This window comes from Salvelinus sp. IW2-2015, linkage group LG4q.1:29 (assembly GCF_002910315.2).
Source record: "Salvelinus sp. IW2-2015 linkage group LG4q.1:29, ASM291031v2, whole genome shotgun sequence".
Taxonomy (NCBI): Eukaryota; Metazoa; Chordata; class Actinopteri; order Salmoniformes; family Salmonidae; genus Salvelinus; species Salvelinus sp. IW2-2015.
In genome coordinates, this window is record NC_036842.1 from 42304607 (window position 1) to 42324568 (window position 19962).

Consider the following 19962-nt stretch of genomic DNA (forward strand, 5'->3'; position numbering starts at 1 on the left):
CACACCTGCAGGACAGGTACAGGATGGCAAGAACAACTGCCTGAGTTACACCAGGAACGCACAATCCCTCCATCAGTGCTCAGACTGTCCGCAATAGGCTGAGAGAGGCTGGACTGAGGGCTTGTAGGCCTGTTGTAAGGCAGGTCCTCACCAGACATCACCGGCAACAACGTCGCCTATGGGCACAAACCCATTGTCGCTGGACAAGACAGGACTGGCAAAAAGTGCTCTTCACTGACGAGTCGCGGTTTTGTCTCAACAAGGGTGATTCGCGTTTATCGTCGAAGGAATGAGCGTTACACCGAGGCCTGTACTCTGGAGCAGGATCGATTTGGAGGTGGAGCGTCCGTCATGGTCTGGGGCGGTGTGTCATCGGATTCTCCTCCCTCATGTGGTACCCTTCCTGCAGGCTCATCCTGACATAACCCTCCAGCATCACAATGCCACCAGCCATACTGCTCGTTCGGTGCGGGATTTCCTGCAAGACAGGAATGTCAGTGTTCTGCCATGGCCAGCGAAGAGCCCGGATCTCAATCCCATTGAGCACGTCTGGGACCTGTTGGATCAGAGGGTGAGGGCTAGGGCCATTCCCCCCAGAAATGTCTGGGAACTTGCAGGTGCCTTGGTGGAAGAGTGGGGTAACATCTCACAGCAAGAACTGACAAATCTGGTGCAGTCCATGAGGAGGAGATACACTGCAGTACTTAATGCAGCTGGTGGCCACACCAGATACTGACTGTTACTTTTGATTTTGACACATGTTTGTGGAACTTTTTCAGTTCATGTCTCAGTTGTTGAATCTTATGTCATACAAATATTTACACATGTTAAGTTTGCTGAAAATAAACACAGTTGACAGTGAGATGACGTTTCTTTTTTTGCTGAGTTTATATCCAATGCATATCTACATTTAAATGGTATTAACATTCATTCCCATATATTCCTGTGGAAAGTTTCTACCTCTGAATATTCCCCAAAATGTGCAACCCTATATGCCACACCTGTCTGGTGGATGGATTACCTTGGAAAGGGAGAAATGCACACTAACAGGGATGTAAACCAATTTGTGCACAACATTTGAGAGAAATACAGCTTCTGTACATATGGAAAAATGTGGGGATCTTTTATTTCAGCTCATGAAACATGGGACCAACACTTTACATGTTGCGTTTATATTTTTGTTCGGTGTAGCTAACTAGCCATTTAATTTGCGCTCGCACTCAAAACACAATTCCAACAGCAGAATTATAGTCCGTGTACAAAACATTAGGAAAACATTCCTAATATTGAGTTGCAGCCCCTTTTGCCCTCAAAACAGCCTCAATTCATCGAGGCATGAACTCTACAAGGTGTCGAAAGCATTCCACAGGGATGCTGGCCCATGTTGACTCCAATTCCTCCCACAGTTGTGTCAAGTTGGCTGGATGTCCTTTGGAAGGTGGACCATTCTTGATACACATGGGAAACGGTTTATCGTTGCAGTTCTTGACACACTCTAACCGATGCACCTGGCACTTAATACCACACCCAGTTCAAAGGCGATTCAATCTTTTGTCTTGCCCATTCACCCTCTGAATGGCACACGTACACAATCCATGTCTCAATTGTCTCAAGGCTTAACAATCCTTCTTTAACCCGTCTCCCCCTATTCATCTACACTGATTGAAGTGGAGTTAACAAGTGAGATCAATAAGGGATCATAGATTTCACCTGGTCAGTGTGTCATGGAAATAGCAGGTGTTCCTTATGTTTTAAATACTCAGGGTATCTGAGAAATACTTATAGCATTACAAACGTAACTGCACACAATAATAACAAAATCAATATCAGCATGTGAAGTAGATGGTTAGAATAAAAATCGCCTAAACAAACTGCACTATCAATTTAGGAGTCCACAATCTCACCATGTTCAACCTGCAGATCGACGTGCCTCGCAGAGTGGAGTCTGACATTCGCAACGGCACCATGCAATGCACCCTGGACTGAAGAGGCAGACGCGAAGGAGAAATGCGGTGGGCCCTCTTAAAAATTACACATTTCTTAAGGTAGGAATATCACAAAAGATATGATCAACGGTATATCCGAGAGAAGAAAAGCTCTCGCATTAGGACATCGCCGGTATTGAAATCTGACATGTATGACAGACGTTTTCTCAATCTCCTCGAGCGTGGTTTTGATGACAAGCTATAATGAATACATGTCGTTGGTCAAAGGGTCGTGAAACGTTCATATGGACGTAAAGGGGAACCAATAGTATTGATTCAGGTAGGAAAAAMAATAATTAAAAGAATAATTTGGAGTTGCGAGGTTTTCATCCAACAGCGACAGTATAATAATATAAAACTATGTAACTGAAGTGATTTGGTAAAATGTAAGTTACTTTCTATAGAAATTACTTGATTAACAATACAGCCCACAGTACTGGGAGCGGGACTGGGAGTCAGACGCGAAACAGGGAAAGGGAATATACTTTCATTGCAGTAAGCAGGTTAATGCACATTACTTTCAACCAAATAATGGTTTTTGGAACTAAAACATCTGCAGAAACATTGTGTACCCTAATCACCAAAAGTATCGACATGAGCAAAATTGCTTCGGTATGAGAGCAATGTCGGTACTTTTCAGTATCATTCCAGCTAAAGTTATTGTCTATCAAATTGTATAGGCTTATTAGGCTACTTTGCTCTCCTCCATCTTCAACGGCCCGACTCGCACACGACACAGAGGCGCCCACGTGGTTGGATAGCTCTCTAACATCTTGTAAGAGTGCATCGGGTATTATTTCATGTTCGTTTTTTTATAAAGAAAATGTCAAATACCACCCACAGACCTCACCACACCCCACACCAATCTCACCCCAACGACAAGCATATACAATCAGTTCTCCGTGTTTGACAAGTAGTATGAAGCTGCGGCTCACAATAACTTCTTCATCCTATGGAATGTATTCTCAGTGAATTTGGTGATGGTGTTTGGAACTACAGATAGTGTTTGGAACTGCCTGCCAGAGACCCGGAAATAAGGTGTATTCGGAAAGTATTCAGACCCCTTGACTTTTTCCACTTTGTTACATTACAGCCTTATTCTAAAACAGATTTAAACAGGTTTTTTTCATCATTAATCTATACACAATAGCCCATAATGACAAAAAAAACAGGTTTAGAAATGTTAGCAAATGTATTAAAAATAAAAATATCACATTTACACAAGTATTCAGACCCTTTACTCAGCTCTTTGTTCAATCACCTTTGACAGCGATTACAGCCTTGAGTCTTCTTAGGTATGACGCTACAAGCTTGGCACACCTGTATTTGGGGAGTTTCTCCCATTCTTTCTCCCAGATCCTCTCAACAGAGAGGGCTTCGTCCTGAGCCCTATACTACAAATCAGGTTTGAGGAGTTGGCGAGGTAACTTCGGTCAACTCTGGGTACAACTTCATCCGGAAACCAGACGTTGAATTGCATTGCATTTCAGGCAGATTTTTTATCTTGTGCGCATGCTTTAAGTGATAGAAATCTGAACGTACTACTAGAGCTTTGAAAAGTTGATGTAATTACACTTTCCTGTGGATATATACTCACATTCCTACCTGCAGAAATATCAACCGCACTGACAACCGGAAAAGCACATTCAAATATATTTGTATCACCTTTCCTGATTGAAATGCTAATTTCTGCCCAGCATAGAATTCAACACAATGTTTCCAGGCAAGGTTAAACTCAGGCTAACTGGTACAATGAAAGTGGCTCACCATTTAACTAGGTATATTTCTATGGCAACGAATGCATCAGAACTAACCTAATCTGGGGAAGGTTAACTAAGGACTTGCTCCATTTATCCTTCATGAAGTGTCTGAGCCACAAGTTGAGAACCAATTACATCAGATACCCTCCCGCTCGCAAAGATTGAGTTATTATCCCCTTCATTTGAGATAGACAACCAATTCTATATTTTATTAATCAAAATGTTTGTGTATAAAAAAATAGTAGTGTTAAAATCACTACTATGGAACCAAAATAATTTTCCAATAATTTTGTTCTGAACAGAACCACAAATTATTTTCCCCCATTTGGTTCCACTGTTCCAACTAGCAAAATAAAGTTCTGAACTGGTTCAAACCAAAAGAAAGTACCGGTTTATATCGTTCCTTTCTGTTCCTTTTTCAGCCTGTGCAAACAATTTTGTACATTTCCTCATTAAATGACTTCACCAATAAGTGCAGATAGAGCAAGCAAGCTAGTTGTTTACACGCACGACGAACAGACAAGTGTAGCCTATGACGCAACAGATATTTTGCAGGTAGGGAGAGAGCAAGAGAGATTTGAGGAGGAGGCTTGAAGTACTGGGAATCTTGTTATGAAATGCATTATCTGAATTAGGTCCACAGAATTATACCTAGGAGGAGAGCGGCTTCTATGCAGGGACTTTGAATGTCCTTTGAGCTAGCTAGCTAACAAGCTTGTGTGTGCAAAGCGGCATCATAAAACACATGACCTTTTTGTGGTTAATAAACCTAACGTGAAAATGTGATAAATAGACCAATGATTCTTCACATAATGAGTGCTTATTTAGTCACATTCAGAATTTAGGCAAGCTATTATAATTTTACAACCAGGAAAAGGCGGAGCTATTTCTGCATATTAAACCTTCAACTAGCATTGGACAAGTTAATCCTTTCTTCTCTAGCTAATTAAACATCTCTCTCCTTATCTTCTGAATAATGCTTGTGATGTTCAGCACAGTAGCCAAGTCTCGCACATTATACCGGTAATATCATGGTACCAAACGTCATTATACCAACATTTTAGAATATTGTAGTACCGTTTCGTATGATACTACCAACTTTTTCAGCCCTATCGATCCAACGAACCTGCTGGCGCCTGTTAAAAATGTTTACAAAGTCAGTTTTGTATTAAAAAAAATCTGTTTAATTTAAGCAACAGCCACTAGTCTCTTGTATGCGCAGGTACAATACCCACTTCACATTCATGCACATATCACGTGTGGCAGCTGTAATCAGCCAGCCGCATCCCCTACCAGCCCCACTCATCTGCTTCTCTCCGTCCAATCTCCACGCGTGTCTAATCCGGGGTAATGTTTATTCATTGTATCATTTCATTGCCTGTTTTAACTATGAGCACAGACCAGTCTGAGTAGACTTTGCAAGTTCACTGTCATGCAGCCTCAATTTAAGAGATGGAAAATGGAACACCACTTTGTGACAGGCATGCTTGCAGCTTTATAGCAAGGAAAACGACTTGTCTCTAGCCAAAAGTTTATTTTTTATCTTTATGACCCATATTACTGGAGAAGGGGGTTTTTCTTTCTGTCTTGATTCCCACACATTTCATATAATTTCACAAACCATGTCGCGGGCCGTTTTAAACTAATCCCAGGTCAATATTTATTGGTCTGATCACAAACAACGTTGTTCAGTCACGTAACCTAAAGTTGAAGTCGGAAGTTTACATACACCTTAGCCAAATACATTTAAACACAGTTATTCACAATTCCTGACATTTAGTCCTAGTAAAAATTCCCTGTCTTAGGTCAGTTAGGATCAACACTTTATTTTAAGAATGTGAAATGTTAGAATAATAGTAGAGAGAATGATTCATTTCAGCTTTTATATCTTTCATCACATTCCTAGTGGGTCAGAAGTTTACATACACTCAATTAGGATTTGGTAGCATTGCAATTAAATTGTTTAACTTGGGTCAAATGTCATTTTCGGTAGCCTTCCACAAGCTTCCCACAATAAGTTGGGTGAATTTTGGCCCCATTCCTCCTGACAGAGCTGGTGTAACAGTTAGGTTTGTAGGCCTCCTTGCTCACACACACTTTTTCAGTTCTGCCCACAGATTTTCTATAGGATTGAGGTCAGGGCTTTGTGATGGCCACTCCAAAGCCACCTTGACTTTGTTGTCCTTAGGCCATTTTGCCACAACTTTGGAAGTATGCTTGGGGTCATTGTCCATTTGGAAGACCCATTTGCGACCAAGCTTTAACTTCCTGACTGATGTCTTGAGATGTTGCTTCAATATATCCACATCATTTTCCTTCCTTATGATTCTATCTATTTTGTGAAGTGCACCAGTCCCTGCTGCAGCAAAGGACCCCTACAACATGATGCTGCCACACCCGTGCTTCATGGTTGGGATGGTGTTCTTTGACTTGCAAGCCTCCCCTTTTTCCTACAAAACATAACGATGGTCATTATGGCCAAACAGTTCTATTTTTGTTTCATCAGACCAGGGGACATTTCTCCAAAAAGCACGATCTTTGTCTCTATGTGTAATTGCAAACCATAGTCTGGCTTTTTTATGGCAGTTATGAAGCCGTGGCTTCTTCCTTGCTGAGTGGCCTTTCAGGTTATGTCGATATAGAACTCGTTATACTGTGGATATAGATACTTTTGTACCCGTTTCCTCCAGCATCTTCAGAAGGTCCTTTGCTGATGTTCTGGGATTGATGTGCACTTTTCGCACCAAAATACGTTCATCTCTAGGAGACAGAGCGCGTCTCCTTCCTGAGCGGTATGACGGCTGCGTGGTCCCATGGTGTTTATACTTGCGTACTATTGTTTGTACAGATGAACATGGTACCTTCAGGCGTTTGGAAATTGCTCCCAAAAATTAACCAGACTTGTGGAGGTCTACAACAATTTTTCTGAGGTCTTGGCTGATTTATTTAGATTTTCCCATGATGTCAAGCAAAGAGGCATGAGTTTGAAGGTAGGCCTTGAAATACATCCACAGGTACACCTCCAATTGAATCAAATGATGTCAATTAGCCTATCAGAAGCTTCTAAAGCCATGTTATCATTTTCTGGAATTTTCCAAGCTGTTTAAAGGCACAGTCAACTTAGTGTATGTAAACTTCTGACCCACTGGAATTGTGATACAGTGAATTATAAGTTAAATAATCTGTCTGTAAACAACTGTTGGAAAAATTACTTGTGTCATGCACAAAGTAGATGTTAACAAACTATAGTTTGGCAAGTCGGTTAGGACAAATTTGTGGAGTGGTTGAAAAACGAGTTTTAATGACTCCAACACAAGTGTATGTAAACTTCCGACTTCAACTGTAGATAGCTAACAACCTGGTAACTTGACAGTAGGTTTAGGCAAATTTGATTGGCACAGGAAGAAAGGAAAAGGGTCTGCTACTCATGAAATGTGCTTCAAAAAGGAAGGATTCATAGTAGAGGTTAATTAGGGACGATTTCGAGTTTTCAAAACAATCGGTAATGGGCATTTTTGGACGCCGATTATATTGCAATCCATGAGGAGACTGCGTGGCAGGCTGACCACCTGTTACGCGAGTGCAGGCAGCAAGGAGCCATGGTAAGTTGCTAGCTAGCATTAAACTTATCTTATAAAAAACCATCTTAACATAATCACTAGTTAAACTAGCAATATCATCAACCATGTGTAGTTAACTAGCTTGTCCTGCGTTGCATATAATCAATACAGTGCCTGAAATTGTGTCACTTCTCTTGCGTTCAGTGTAAGCAGAGTCAGTATATATGCAGCAGTTTGGGTCACCTGGCTCGTTGCGAACTGTGTGAAGACCATTTCTTCCTAACGATGACCGTAATTAATTTGCCAGAATTTTACATAATTATGACATAACATTTAAGGTTGTGCAATGTAACAGCAATATTTAGACTTAGGGTTGCCACCCGTTCAATAAAATACGGAACGGTTCCATATTTCACTAAAAGAATAAACGTTTTGTTTACGAAATGATAGTTTCCGGATTTGACCATATTAAATGACATAAGGCTCGTATTTCTGTGTGTTATTATGTTATAATTAAGTCTATGATTTGATATTTGATAGAGCAGTCGGACTGAGCGGTGGTAGGCAGCAGCAGGCTCGTAAGCATTCATTCAAACAGCACTTTCCTGCATTTGCCAGCAGCTCTTCGCAATGCTTGCAGCACAGCACTGTTTATGATTTCAAGCCTATCAACTCCCGAGATTAGGCTGGTAATACTGTAGTGTCTATAAGAACATCCAATAGTCAAAGGTCTATGAAATACAAATGGTATAGAGAGAAATAGTCCTATAATAACTACAACCTAAAACTTCTTACCTGGGAAGATTGAAGACTCATGTTAAAAGGAACCACTAGCTTTCATAAGTTCTCATGTTCTGAGCAAGGAACTTAAATGTTAGCTTTTTTACATGGCACATATTGCACTTTTACTTTCTTCTCCAACACTGTTTTTGCATTATTTAAACCAAATTGAACATCTTTATTTATTTGAGACTATATTGATTTTATTTATGTATTATATGAAGTTAAAATAAAGTGTTCATTGTCCATTCAGTATTGTTGTAACTGTCATTATTACAAATATATATAAAAWTATTTTTWAKATTATTTTTATTTTATAAAAAAATTATAAAAAACAAAATCGTCCAAATAATCGGTCGGCATTAAAAAAAATCATAATTGGTCGACCTCTTTGGTCGACGCCTATTCATATAGGCCTAATGTAAGCCTAAACTACATCAAAAAGCGATTCGTTTTTGGTGCTCCTTAAATTCTGTTTGGTGCATAACGTTTTAAAAGTTGGGAGCAGTCTGTGGCGGTCGCAAAATTGTGTCAGCCGGTGATCATCAAGCAAATAACTGCCGGGCTCACCGTAATTGAATGTTAATTAACATAAACGCATTAAGCATCTCCTGGCTTCTACGCATAGCCTACAAGCCACTGACGCAGACCTTTAGAACATACTTTTTAAAATGTATAATAAATCCATTTAATATAGCCTACGCCGTCACAATATATCCATTATTTATTTTAGACAGGTCTAAAGAAACATTAAATGAAGAAAATGTCGTCTATTTCAGAAGAATGGAATACATCCGAGTTGTCCTTATGTTAGGCCCTGATCTGGCTATGCCAAATGGCTGTGGGCTACACTAGTTCATTAGCAGACAAGATGTGCTTACAATTCAGTGGCATTATTTTATAGTATGAAGAATATATTTGAATAAGGCTGAATATAACAGAAAGGATCTCAAAGGAAGTCCGCAGATGTGGCTATTCTGTGTATTCTGCGTAGATTGAGGATAAAAATAAAAATGCATAACAAAATGTGGAAAAAAGTGAAGGGCTCTGAATACTTTCCCAGTCACCTTTTCCCCAGTCTTATCACTCCTTTTATCTGTGGAACAGCTTGTTACGTTGTGACCATAACCATTCCAGAACAGATGAAGACAGAGGAAGAGGCGAAGTGAGAGGTTTCACTCTCGCCAAAATCTGTCCAATGCGTTTCTCTGGGCTTATTTTGGGCCTAGGCTTGTCGCCTACCTTGGAACGACTCCCATTGTTAGGGCGGAAATATAAGCATCTCGTCATTATATACACACATCTCTGATAGTATTTTCTGTTGGTCACGTCATTTTACTGTTTGGGAAAAAATGGAACCGTTTGTTGACCTGTTAAATGAGGGTCAGTTAGTCGGCAGCAAAATTGACCGAAATGTGCATCCCTACTTCTTCATTATTTCCCCTAATCCAACCATCCCTCCCCTAATTGGAGTAAAATAATGGGTAACGATATTTAGGCTTTCACTTCCAGCTTATACATACTACACACATTTCAAGGGCAACATATTTTACATGAGTTATATTTTTTCGGTTTTAGTCTCAGCCTTCTGCTACACTCCTCAACCCCTCCCATCCATCTCTGAAGACAATCCAGTTTTGATTTCTAGCTGACATATTGTTACACTGTGTTGTGGTGTTTCACAAGTGCTGAAACTTTCTATTCTTACTAGTTTCTACAGAATATAAATGAAAGACAAACACCTTTGCTAAGAGTATTATATTATTGATCAATTGACTATGACTTATCATCTCACCTAGCGGTGCTATTTGAAGAGTTAGCTCCAAGTAAATGTTGCATTTCCTGAACCTGCGACCAAAAACAAGCTACATATGGGCAGCATCAAAACAAGTGATCTAATGATTCTGTCTCTTTACAGCAAAATCTGCAAAGCTGGGATGTTTGTTTCCATGTAAACTCAGCAAAAAAAGAAATGTCCCTTTTTCAGAACCCTGTCTTTCAAAGATAATTTGAAAAAAATCCAAATAACTTCACAGATCTTCATTGTAAAGGGTTTAAACACTGTTTCCCAGGCTTGTTCAATGAACCATAAACAATGAACATGCACCTGTGGAACGGTCGATAAGACACCAACAGCTTACAGACGGCAGGCAATTAAGGTCACAGTTATGAAAACTTAGGACACTAAAGAGGCCTTTCTACTGACTCTGAAAAATACCAAAAGAAAGATGCCCAGGGTCCCTGCTCATCTGCGTGAACGTGCCTTAGGCATGCTGCAAGGAGGCATGAGGACTGCAGATGTGGCCAGGGCAATAAATTGCAATGTCCGTACTGTGAGACGCCTGAGACAGCGCTACAGGGAGACAGGACAGACAGCTGATCGTCCTCGCAGTGGCAGACCACATGTAACAACACCTGCACAGGATCGGTACATCCAAACATCACACCTGTGGGACAGGTACAGGATGGCAACAACAACTGCCCGAGTTACACCAGGAACGGACAATCCCTCCATTAGTGCTCAGACTGAGAGGCTGGACTGAGGGCTTGTAGGCCTGTTGTAAGGCAGGTCCTCACCAGACGACATCACCGGCAACAACGCCGCCTATGGGCACAAACCCACCGTCGCTGAACCAGACAGGACTGGTAAAAAGTGCTCTTCACTGACGAGTCGCGGTTTTGTCTCACCAGGGGTGACGGTCGGATTTGCGTTCATCTTCGAAGGAATGAGCGTTACACCGAGGCCTGTACTCTGGAGCGGGATTGATTTGGAGGTGGAGGGTCCGTCATGGTCTGGGGTGGTGTGTCACAGCATCATTGGACTGAGCTTGTTGTCATTGCAGGCAATCTCAACGCTGTGCGTTACAGGGAAGACATCCTCCTCCCTCATGTGGTACCCTTCCTGCAGGCTCATCCTGACATGACCCTCCAGCATGACAATGCCACCAGCCATACTGCTCGTCCTGTGGGAGATTTCCTGCGAGACAGGAATGTCGGTGTTCTGCCATGGCCAGCGAAGAGCCCGGATCTCAATCCCATTGAGCACGTCTGGGACCTGTTGGATCAGAGGGTGAGGGCTAGGGCCATTCCCCACAGAAATGTCCGGGAACTTGTAGGTGCCTTGGTGGAAGAGTGGGGTAACATCTCACAGCAAGAACTGGCAAATCTGGTGAGGTCCATGAGGAGGAAACGCATGTAGTACTTAATGCAGCTGGTGGCCACACCAGATACTGACTGTTACTTTTCATTTTGAACCCCCCTTTGTTCAGGGACACATTATTCCATTTCTATTAGTCACATGTCTGTGGAACTTCTTCAGGTTATGTGTCAGTTGTTGAATCTTGTTATGTTCATACAAATATTTACACGTTAAGTTATCTGAAAATAAACGCAGTTGACAGTGAGAGGACGTTTCTTTTTTTGCTGAGTTTATAACATTCTATAGCATAATCATTTAAATTGAAAAACGAAGTTTTGAATCCGGCGTCGTTTTGGGTATCACTTCATTAACCATGTGCCATGGAATCGGTACATCGAAAATCTCCTCAATATTTTTCAGCCTGTATGGCGCAGCAGTCAATTTTTTWGTCCTTAAATGAAACTAGTATACACTAACGTTCAAAAGTTTGGGGTCACTTACAAATGTCCTTGTTTTTGAAAGAAAATCAAATGTTTTGTCCATTAAAATAACATCAAATCGATCAGAAATACAGTGTAGACATTGTTCATGTTGTAAATGACTATTGTAGCTAGAAACGGCAGATTTTTTTGAGAATATCAACATAGGCGTACAGAGGCCCATTATCAGCAACCATCGCTCCTGTCTTCCAATGGCACGCTGTGTAAGATAATCCAAGTTGAACATTTTAAAAAGGCTACATGATCATTAGAAATCATTGCAATTATGTTAGCACAGCTGAAAACTGTTGATCTGATTAAAGAAGCAATAAAACTTGCCTTCATTAGACTCGTTGAGTATCTGGAGCATCAGCATTTGTGGTTTCGATTACAGGCTCAAAATGGACAGAAACAAATAACATTCTTCTGAAACTCGTCAGCCTATTCTTGTTCTGAGAAATGAAGGCTACTCCATGCGAGAAAATGCCAAGAAACTGAAGATCTCTTAGAACACTGTGTACTACTCCCTTCACAGAACATTGCAAACTGTCTCTAACCAGAATAGAATGAAGAGTGGGAGGCCCCGGTGCACAACTTAGCAAGAGGACAAGTACATTAGAGTGTCTAGTTTGAAAAACAGACACCTCACAAGTCCTCAACTGACAGCCTCATTAATTACTACCTGCAAAAACACCAGTCTCAACATCAACAGTGAAGAGGTGACTCCGGGATGCTGGCCTTCTAGGCAGAGTTCCTCTGTCCAGTGTCTGTGTTCTTTTGCCCATCTTAATCTTTTATTTTTATTGGCCAGTCTGAGATAGGGCTTTTTCAGCAGAAGGCCAGCATCCCAGAGTCGCCCCTACACTGTTGACGTTGAGACTTGTTATACCGGTACAATTTAATAAAGCTGCCAGTTGAGGACTTGTAAGCCATCTGTTTCTCATTATACTTGGAACTGGACTGTGTGTTTACAGGCAGGAGCAACAGCTCGACGTTAGATAATTAGAACACATTTGCCAAAAGCCAAAAAAATACACCGGAATTGATTTCTGCGAATATGTAAATACCACTTGAGTCCTCCTACATTTGGGAACTTCATGGTCCTATTTATCTGACATTATGTATGGCAGAGCAAAAAAACAAGCAAAAAACCAAGCCATAAGGTCGAAGGAATTGTCCGTAGAGCTCCGAGGCAGGAATGGGTGGAGGCACAGATCTGGGAAAGGGTACAAAAACATGTCTGCAGCATTGAAGGTCCACAAAAATACAGTGGCCACTGTCATTCTTAAATGGAAGAAGTTTGGAACCACCAAGACTCTTCATAGAATTGGCCACCCAGCCAAACTGAGCAATCGGGGGAGAAGGGCCTGGTCAGGAAGGTGACTAAGAACCCAATGGTCACTCTGACAGAGCTCCAGAGTTCCTCTGTGGAGATGGGAGAATCTTCCAGAAGGACAACCATCTCTGCAGCACTCCACCAATCAGGCCTTTATGAGGAGTGGCCAGGGAAGCCACTCCTCAGTAAAGTCACATGAGAGCCCGCTTGGAGTTTGCTTGAGACCAAGATTGAACTCTTTGGCCTGAATGCCAAGGGTCGCATCTGGAGGAAACCCGGTACCATCCCTACGGCGAAGCAATAGGGTGGCAGCATCATGCTGTGGGGATGTTTTTCAGCGGCAAAGACTGGGATCGAAGGAAAGTTTAACGGAGCAAAGCACAGAGAGATCCTTGATGAAAACCTGCTCCAGAGTGCTCACAACCTCAGACTGAGGCGAAGGTTCACCTTCCAACAGGACAACGGCCCAAAACACACAGCCAAGACAACGCGGGAGTGGCTTCGGGACAAATCTCTGAATGTGCTTGAGTGGCCCAGCTAGAGCCCGGACTTGAACCCGAATGAACATCTCTGGAGAGACCTGAAAATAGCTGTGCAGCAACGCTCCCCATCCAACCTGACAGAGATTGAGAGGATCTGCAGAGAACCTCCTCAAATACAGGTGTGCCAAGCTTGTAGCATCATACCCAAGAAGACCCAAGAAGGCTGTAATCGCTGCCATTGGAGCTTCAACAAAGCACAGAGTAAAAGGTCTGAATACTTATTTTCTGTTTTTGCTTTGTCATTATGGGTAGATTGAGGGGGGGGAACTATTTAATTCCATTTTAGAATAAGGCTGTAACATAATAAAATGGGGAAAAACTCATGAGGTCTGAATACTTTCCCAATGCACTGTATACTTGCTTGTGACTTGTAGTGCAGCACATCATGGGCGATATGGTAGCTGGCCAAAATGAATTGACAACCCAAATCATTGCACGGGCCTAATAGAAAAGTACAGCATCATGCCTTGAGCACAGACAGAACAATGAGACAGACATCGGATGTATTAATGTGAAGCATCCGCTTAGTGTTTCCACTCACTATCAAATATGGTAGCGAGAAGAAGCCCACTGGCAGGCACCATGAGAAGATGGAATGAGATGTATTTTGGCTGACATTTTCTCAACGATGAAACTTTTGATCTCAATAAAGTTTTGTTCCAAAACTAAAATCTGTTATGAACAGAGTGGACTACGTTTTGTAGAATTTACCTTTTGCAAAAGTGTATTTGTATATATATTTTTTTATTATTGTGTTGTTTATGCGTGCAAAGGCAAATTGAGTCATTGCACACGAGCACTTCTGAAGAGGCGTCCCCTAACGGAAATATGCAGACGTCTGCTAGAACGGGCCAATAGGATCTCGCTAGCACGTGCTTGGCTCTGCCCACCTCCTTGCTTGTTCCGCCCACTTTGACTAATTTGTTCCTATTGGAAACGAGAGGCTGTGGTCTATCTTGGTTAAGTGATACAAATCTTTGCCTTGAGTTTAACACGTGCGCTAGCCTTGCTAGTTTGATTGTATTGACATTCCCAGACTTTTTTTCTTCAGAATATTGAAAAATTGAAACAGTGCATCCCGAATGGGTGGTGGTGCAAACAACGTAACAGGCCATCTCTGATACAACGTGAGAGCAATATTTGTTGGACTGCCAAGAAATGTATTGGTGAAATATATMAATCATGCATTGAACAGCATCCATCTATTCTGCCCAACAACGCCTTACTGTACATTTTTATTTAAAATGTAACCTTTCTTTAACTAGGTAAGTCAGTTAATTAAGAACAAATTCGTATTTACAATGACGCCTTACCGGGGAACAGTGGGTTAACTTGTTCAGGGGTAGAAAGACAGATTTTTACCGTGTCAGCTCGGGGATTCAATCCAGCCACACTTCGGCTACTGGCCCAACGCTCTAATCACTAGGCTAATCACTAGGCTACCTGCCGCACATCATGGATTTTTTTGTCAAATATGATTTATTTTTAAAACCACTTATAAAGTTGGTTTTGTAYCATAAACTGGGAATTTGATACTATTGACTGACATGATTGTCTTAATATACGCGAAGCAGTTAACGCTGTCAGTTCCACTTTAACTCGTGGAGTTGATGTTAATCAGCTAAGCAACATACTGTTTGACAAGTAAGCAACTAACTAGCTAAATAATATAGTTAGTTGGAAAGATAGCTTTCTTGATCTACAGAAAACTAAACTAACGTTACTTGCCTCTGTCTATGGTCTTTTTACAACAATAACTGGCGATTTGGCTAGCTACGATATTAGATACCTTTACAGTTACGGCAGCTAACTAACTAGCCTACATGTAAAGATAACGTTTGCTACGTGAGCAGACGGATTTTTCTGAAGGCGACTTGAAGCACAGTGGCATTATATATAATAACTGCAACTTACATTAATCTTCTTGCCATGGTTGTAGCCCCGTGTTTTGATAAATAAACTCTGTGTATGTTATATTTTCAAGGACTTCCAAACAGCTTCTCCACAGCGACAATAAAAAAAAAGTACTTCCGGGTCACGGAATATCGAAAATGTTCCAAGTAAAAGTCCCCCACTTAAAAGTAGAAAAGTGTAATTAACCTGTATTTATTCATGATCTATACAGTACCTGTCAAAAGTTTCGACACACCTACTCATTCAAGAGTTTTTCTTTATTTTACTATTTTCTACATTGAAGATTAATAGTGAAGACGTCAACACTATGAAATAACACATATGGAATCATGTAGTAACCACAAAAAAATGCTAAACAAATCAAAATACATTTTATATTTGAGATTCTTCAAAGTAGCCACTCTTACATTGATGATAGCTTTGCATGCGCATGGCAGTCTATCAACCAGCTTCATGAGGTGGTAACCTGGAATGCATTTCAGTTAACAGGTGTGCCATGTTAAAAGTTCATGTGTGGAATTTCTTTCCTTCTTAATGCGCTTGAGCCAATCAGTTGTGTTGTGACAAGGTAGGGGTGGTATACATAAGATAGCCTTATTTTGTAAAAGTTCAAGTCCATATTATAGCAAGAACAGCTCAAATAAGGAAAGAGAAACAACAGTCCATCATTACTTTAAGACATGAAGGTCAGTCAATGGCAGAAAATGTCTAAAACTTTGAAAGTTTCTTCAAGTAGTCACAAAAACCATCAAGCGCTATGATGAAATTGGCTCTCATGAGGACCACCACAAGAAAGGAAGACCCAGAGTTACCTCTGCTGCAGAGGATAAGTTCATTAGAGTTACCAGCCTCAGAAATTGCAGCCCAAATAAATGCTTCACAGAGTTCAAGTAACAGACACATCTCAATATCAACTGTTCAGAGGGGACTGCGTGAATCTGGTCTTCATGGTCAAATTGCTGCAAAGAAACCACTACTAAAGGACACCAAAAAGAAGAAYAAACTTTCGTGGGCCAAGAAACACAAACAATGAACATTAGACTGGTGTTAATGTTAATGCCCTTTGGTCTGATTTGAGATTTTTGGTTCCAACCGCCGTGTCTTTGTGAGACGCAGAGTAGGTGAACGGATGATCTCCGCATGTGTGGTTCCCACCGTGAAGCATGGAGMAGGAGGTGTGATGGTGTGGGGGTGCTTTGCTGGTGACACTGTCTGTGATTTATTTAGAATTGAAGGGATACTTAACCAGCATGGCTACCACAGCATTCTGCAGCGATACGCCATCCCATCTGTTTTGCACTTAGTGGGACTATTATTTGTTTTTCAACAGGACAATGACCCAACACACCTCCAGGCTGTGTAAGGGCTATTTGACGAAGAAGCAGAGTGATGGAGTGCTGCATCAGATGACCTGGCCTCCACAATCACCCGACCTCAACCCAATAGAGATGGTTTGGGATGAGTTGGACCACAGATTCCTTCAAGACTGTTGGAAAAGCATTCCAGGTGAAGCTGGTTGAGAGAATGCCAAGTGTGTGCAAAACTGTCATCAAAGCAAAGGGTGGCTACTTTGAAGAATGTCAAATATAAAATATATTTTGATTTGTTGAACAGTTTTTTGGTTACTACATGATTCCATGTGTTATTTCATAGTTTTAATGTCTTCACTAGAAAATAGTAAAAATAAAGAAAAACCCTTGAATGAGTAAGTGTGTCCAAACTTTTGACAGGTACTGTTTATATATATTTATTTATTTATACACACATACACCACCATTCAAAAGTTTGGGGTCACTTACAAATGTCCTTATTTTTTTAAGAAAAACAGACTAGAAGGCCAGCATCCCAGAGTCGCCTCTTCACTGTAGACGTTGAGACTGGTGTTTTGCGGGTCTATTTATTGAAGCTGCCAGTTGAGGACTTGTGAGGTGTCTGTTTTTCAAACTAGACACTCTAATGTACTTGTCCTTTTGCTCAGTTGTGCACCAGGGCCRCCCACTCCTCTTTCTATTCTGGTTAGAGTCAGTTGGTGCTGTCCTGTGAAGGGAGTAGTACACAGTGTTCTACGAGATCTTCAGTTTCTTGACATTTTCTCACATGGAATAGCCTTCTTTTCTCAGAACAAGAATAGACTGACAAGTTTCAGAAGAAAGTTATTTGTTTCTGGCCTTTTGAGCCTTTAATCGAACTCACAAATGCTGATCCCTTTTTCCTACAAACATAACGATGGCTATTATGGCCAAACAGTTATATTTTTGTTTCTTCAGACCAGAGGACATTTCTCCAAGAAGTAAGACTTGTGAAGGTCTACCATCTTTGCTGATTTCCTTTGATTTTCTCATGATGTCAAGCAAAGAGGCACCGAGTTTGAAGGTAGGCCTTAGTAATAGATCCACAAGTAGACTCAAATTATGTCAATTTGCTTACCAGAAGTTTCTAAAGCCATGACATAATTTTCTGGAAATTTCCATATGTTTTAAAGGCACAYTCAACTTAGTGTATGTAAACTTCTGACCCACTGGAATTGTGATACAGTGAATTGTAAGTGAAATAATCTGTCTATAAACAATTGTTGGAAAAGTACTTTTGTCATGCACAAAGTAGATGTCCTAACCAACTTGCCAAAACTATAGTTTGTTAACAAGAAATTTGTGGAGTGGTTGAACAACGAGTTGTAATGATTCCAACCTAAGTGTATGTAAAATTCCGACTTCAACTGTAAGTAGACATTCCAGCTACAATAGTAATTTACAACATTAACAATGTCTACACTGTATTTAGATACATTTGATGTTATTTTAATGGACAAAAAAAATAGCTTTTCTTTAAAGAACAAGGACATTTGTAGGTGACCCCAAACTTTTGAACGGTAGTGTATATATATATTGTGGTATCCCAGGAGGTCTACCCCGGGGGATGGTAATAGAGGGGAGGTACGTGAGGCGACGTTGGCTCCCTCTGCTGGGAATACGGGAGCTGGGCACCCCGACACAGACAGCTCGAAGTGGAGGTAATTAGAGGAAAGTGCCAACCAGCTGTGGAGGCCAAATAAAAGGAGCGCGGTGCAACACCGCGAAGGAGAACGGGGAGAGACCGACACCCAGCCAAACCTAAGTGATTTTATTTGTTATGTTTATTTTCTGTCTTAGTAAAGTTGTTTTTGCGGACTAAAGCCTCCCCGTCTCTGTGTCAATCTCTGCACGCTCAACCCAACACCCCATGGTTTACCACAATATATATATGTATTGTCTAAACATGAACAGTTATTCATATTTTCTCATATATAAGTGACATTTGCATTACATTTGGTTTCAAAATGTTTTGCCAAATAAATGCCCCCAATGCAATACACTGGATATGAAATACATATTGGCTTACAGAGAGAAAATATTCTAGTTGCCGAAGTAGACCTAGCGAAGACAGCTATGGAACATGGCTGATGAAAAAATGTATTCATGCGGTTGAAAAGATTATGAGATGGGAGTTCTGTCGGGATACCACCGGGACGCTAGCAAAGCTGGGAGAAGATGAATATTGGGACGGAGACGGAAATGTGGATTTCGGAGGCGGAATGGAGGTGAAAAGAGGTTGAAGAGAATGAGCAAAGCAGAGGTTGAATTTGAAGCTGATCAAAGATGGTGATAAAAAGGAAGATGGTCAAGTACAAACCGAGTGAGCTGTCCTCCATATACCGAGTTCTGGAGGTGAAATGGAAGTGAATGAGAGAGATTTCAGTGAGGTGGAAGGTGTGGTGAGGAACTCGGAGCCCGAGCCTTGCATCGGTTATGGACATGGCTATGATAAAGATGAGTTTGGCCACAGTGGGAGTGGGATTCTTGGAGAAAGTGGATCGAGGCCTTTTGGCTGATCCATATTTGTTATCAGGTTGGGTGGGAAAGATGTTAGGTACTGTTAAACTGATGAAGGTAACCCTAAGTGGATTTGTGATGTTTGTTTGTGTTTCTTCCTCCCAGAGTGAGCAGGCTCTCTGTGCCACGCAACTCGGGTCAATATCTGTTTCTTGCTTTGCTCATAGGAACAGGGCACCATTGAAAGGACCGATTTCTGGGGCAGCGTTATGTGTGGAGGTGGAGCAATTGAAGTTAAAGATTCCTGGTGTTTGTGAGCCCGCCGCTCCCAGTGGGGAGCGTGGTGAAGCAGAGGTGACACAGTCTGTCCTTTTGAGTTTTGAAAGAGAGTCTTTACCCCGACAAAGTCATCTTAGGCTATATCAGTTGTCCTGTTAGATATTTTGTGCTGGACCTACTGCGGTGTTTCAGGTGGCATGGTTATGGTCATGTTGTAGGAGTGTAGGAGGGAGATTCCAATACATGTGAAGTGTGCAGGAGGGCATGGGACAGAGGACTGTGTAGTTTTGGTGCAAAAAGTTGTATGTGTCAAATGTAGGGGTGCCCATGTTGCTGGGGATTGGAAGTGTCCGGGTGCGAGAGAGGCAGGTTGAGGTGG

At 41.4% G+C, this 19962-nt stretch overlaps 1 protein-coding gene across 1 annotated transcript in view; it reads right to left on the bottom strand.

Moving 5' to 3' along the window:
- Nucleotides 1-15603, bottom strand: part of mrpl23 (mitochondrial ribosomal protein L23) — a 100437-nt gene extending 84834 nt beyond the window's left edge. The window contains exon 1 of the mRNA XM_023984714.2: nucleotides 15496-15603. Within this exon, the coding sequence (XP_023840482.1) occupies nucleotides 15496-15512 (17 nt within the window). The 5' untranslated portion in view covers nucleotides 15513-15603. The remainder of the gene's footprint in view (nucleotides 1-15495) is intronic.
- Nucleotides 15604-19962: the final 4359 nt, after the last annotated feature.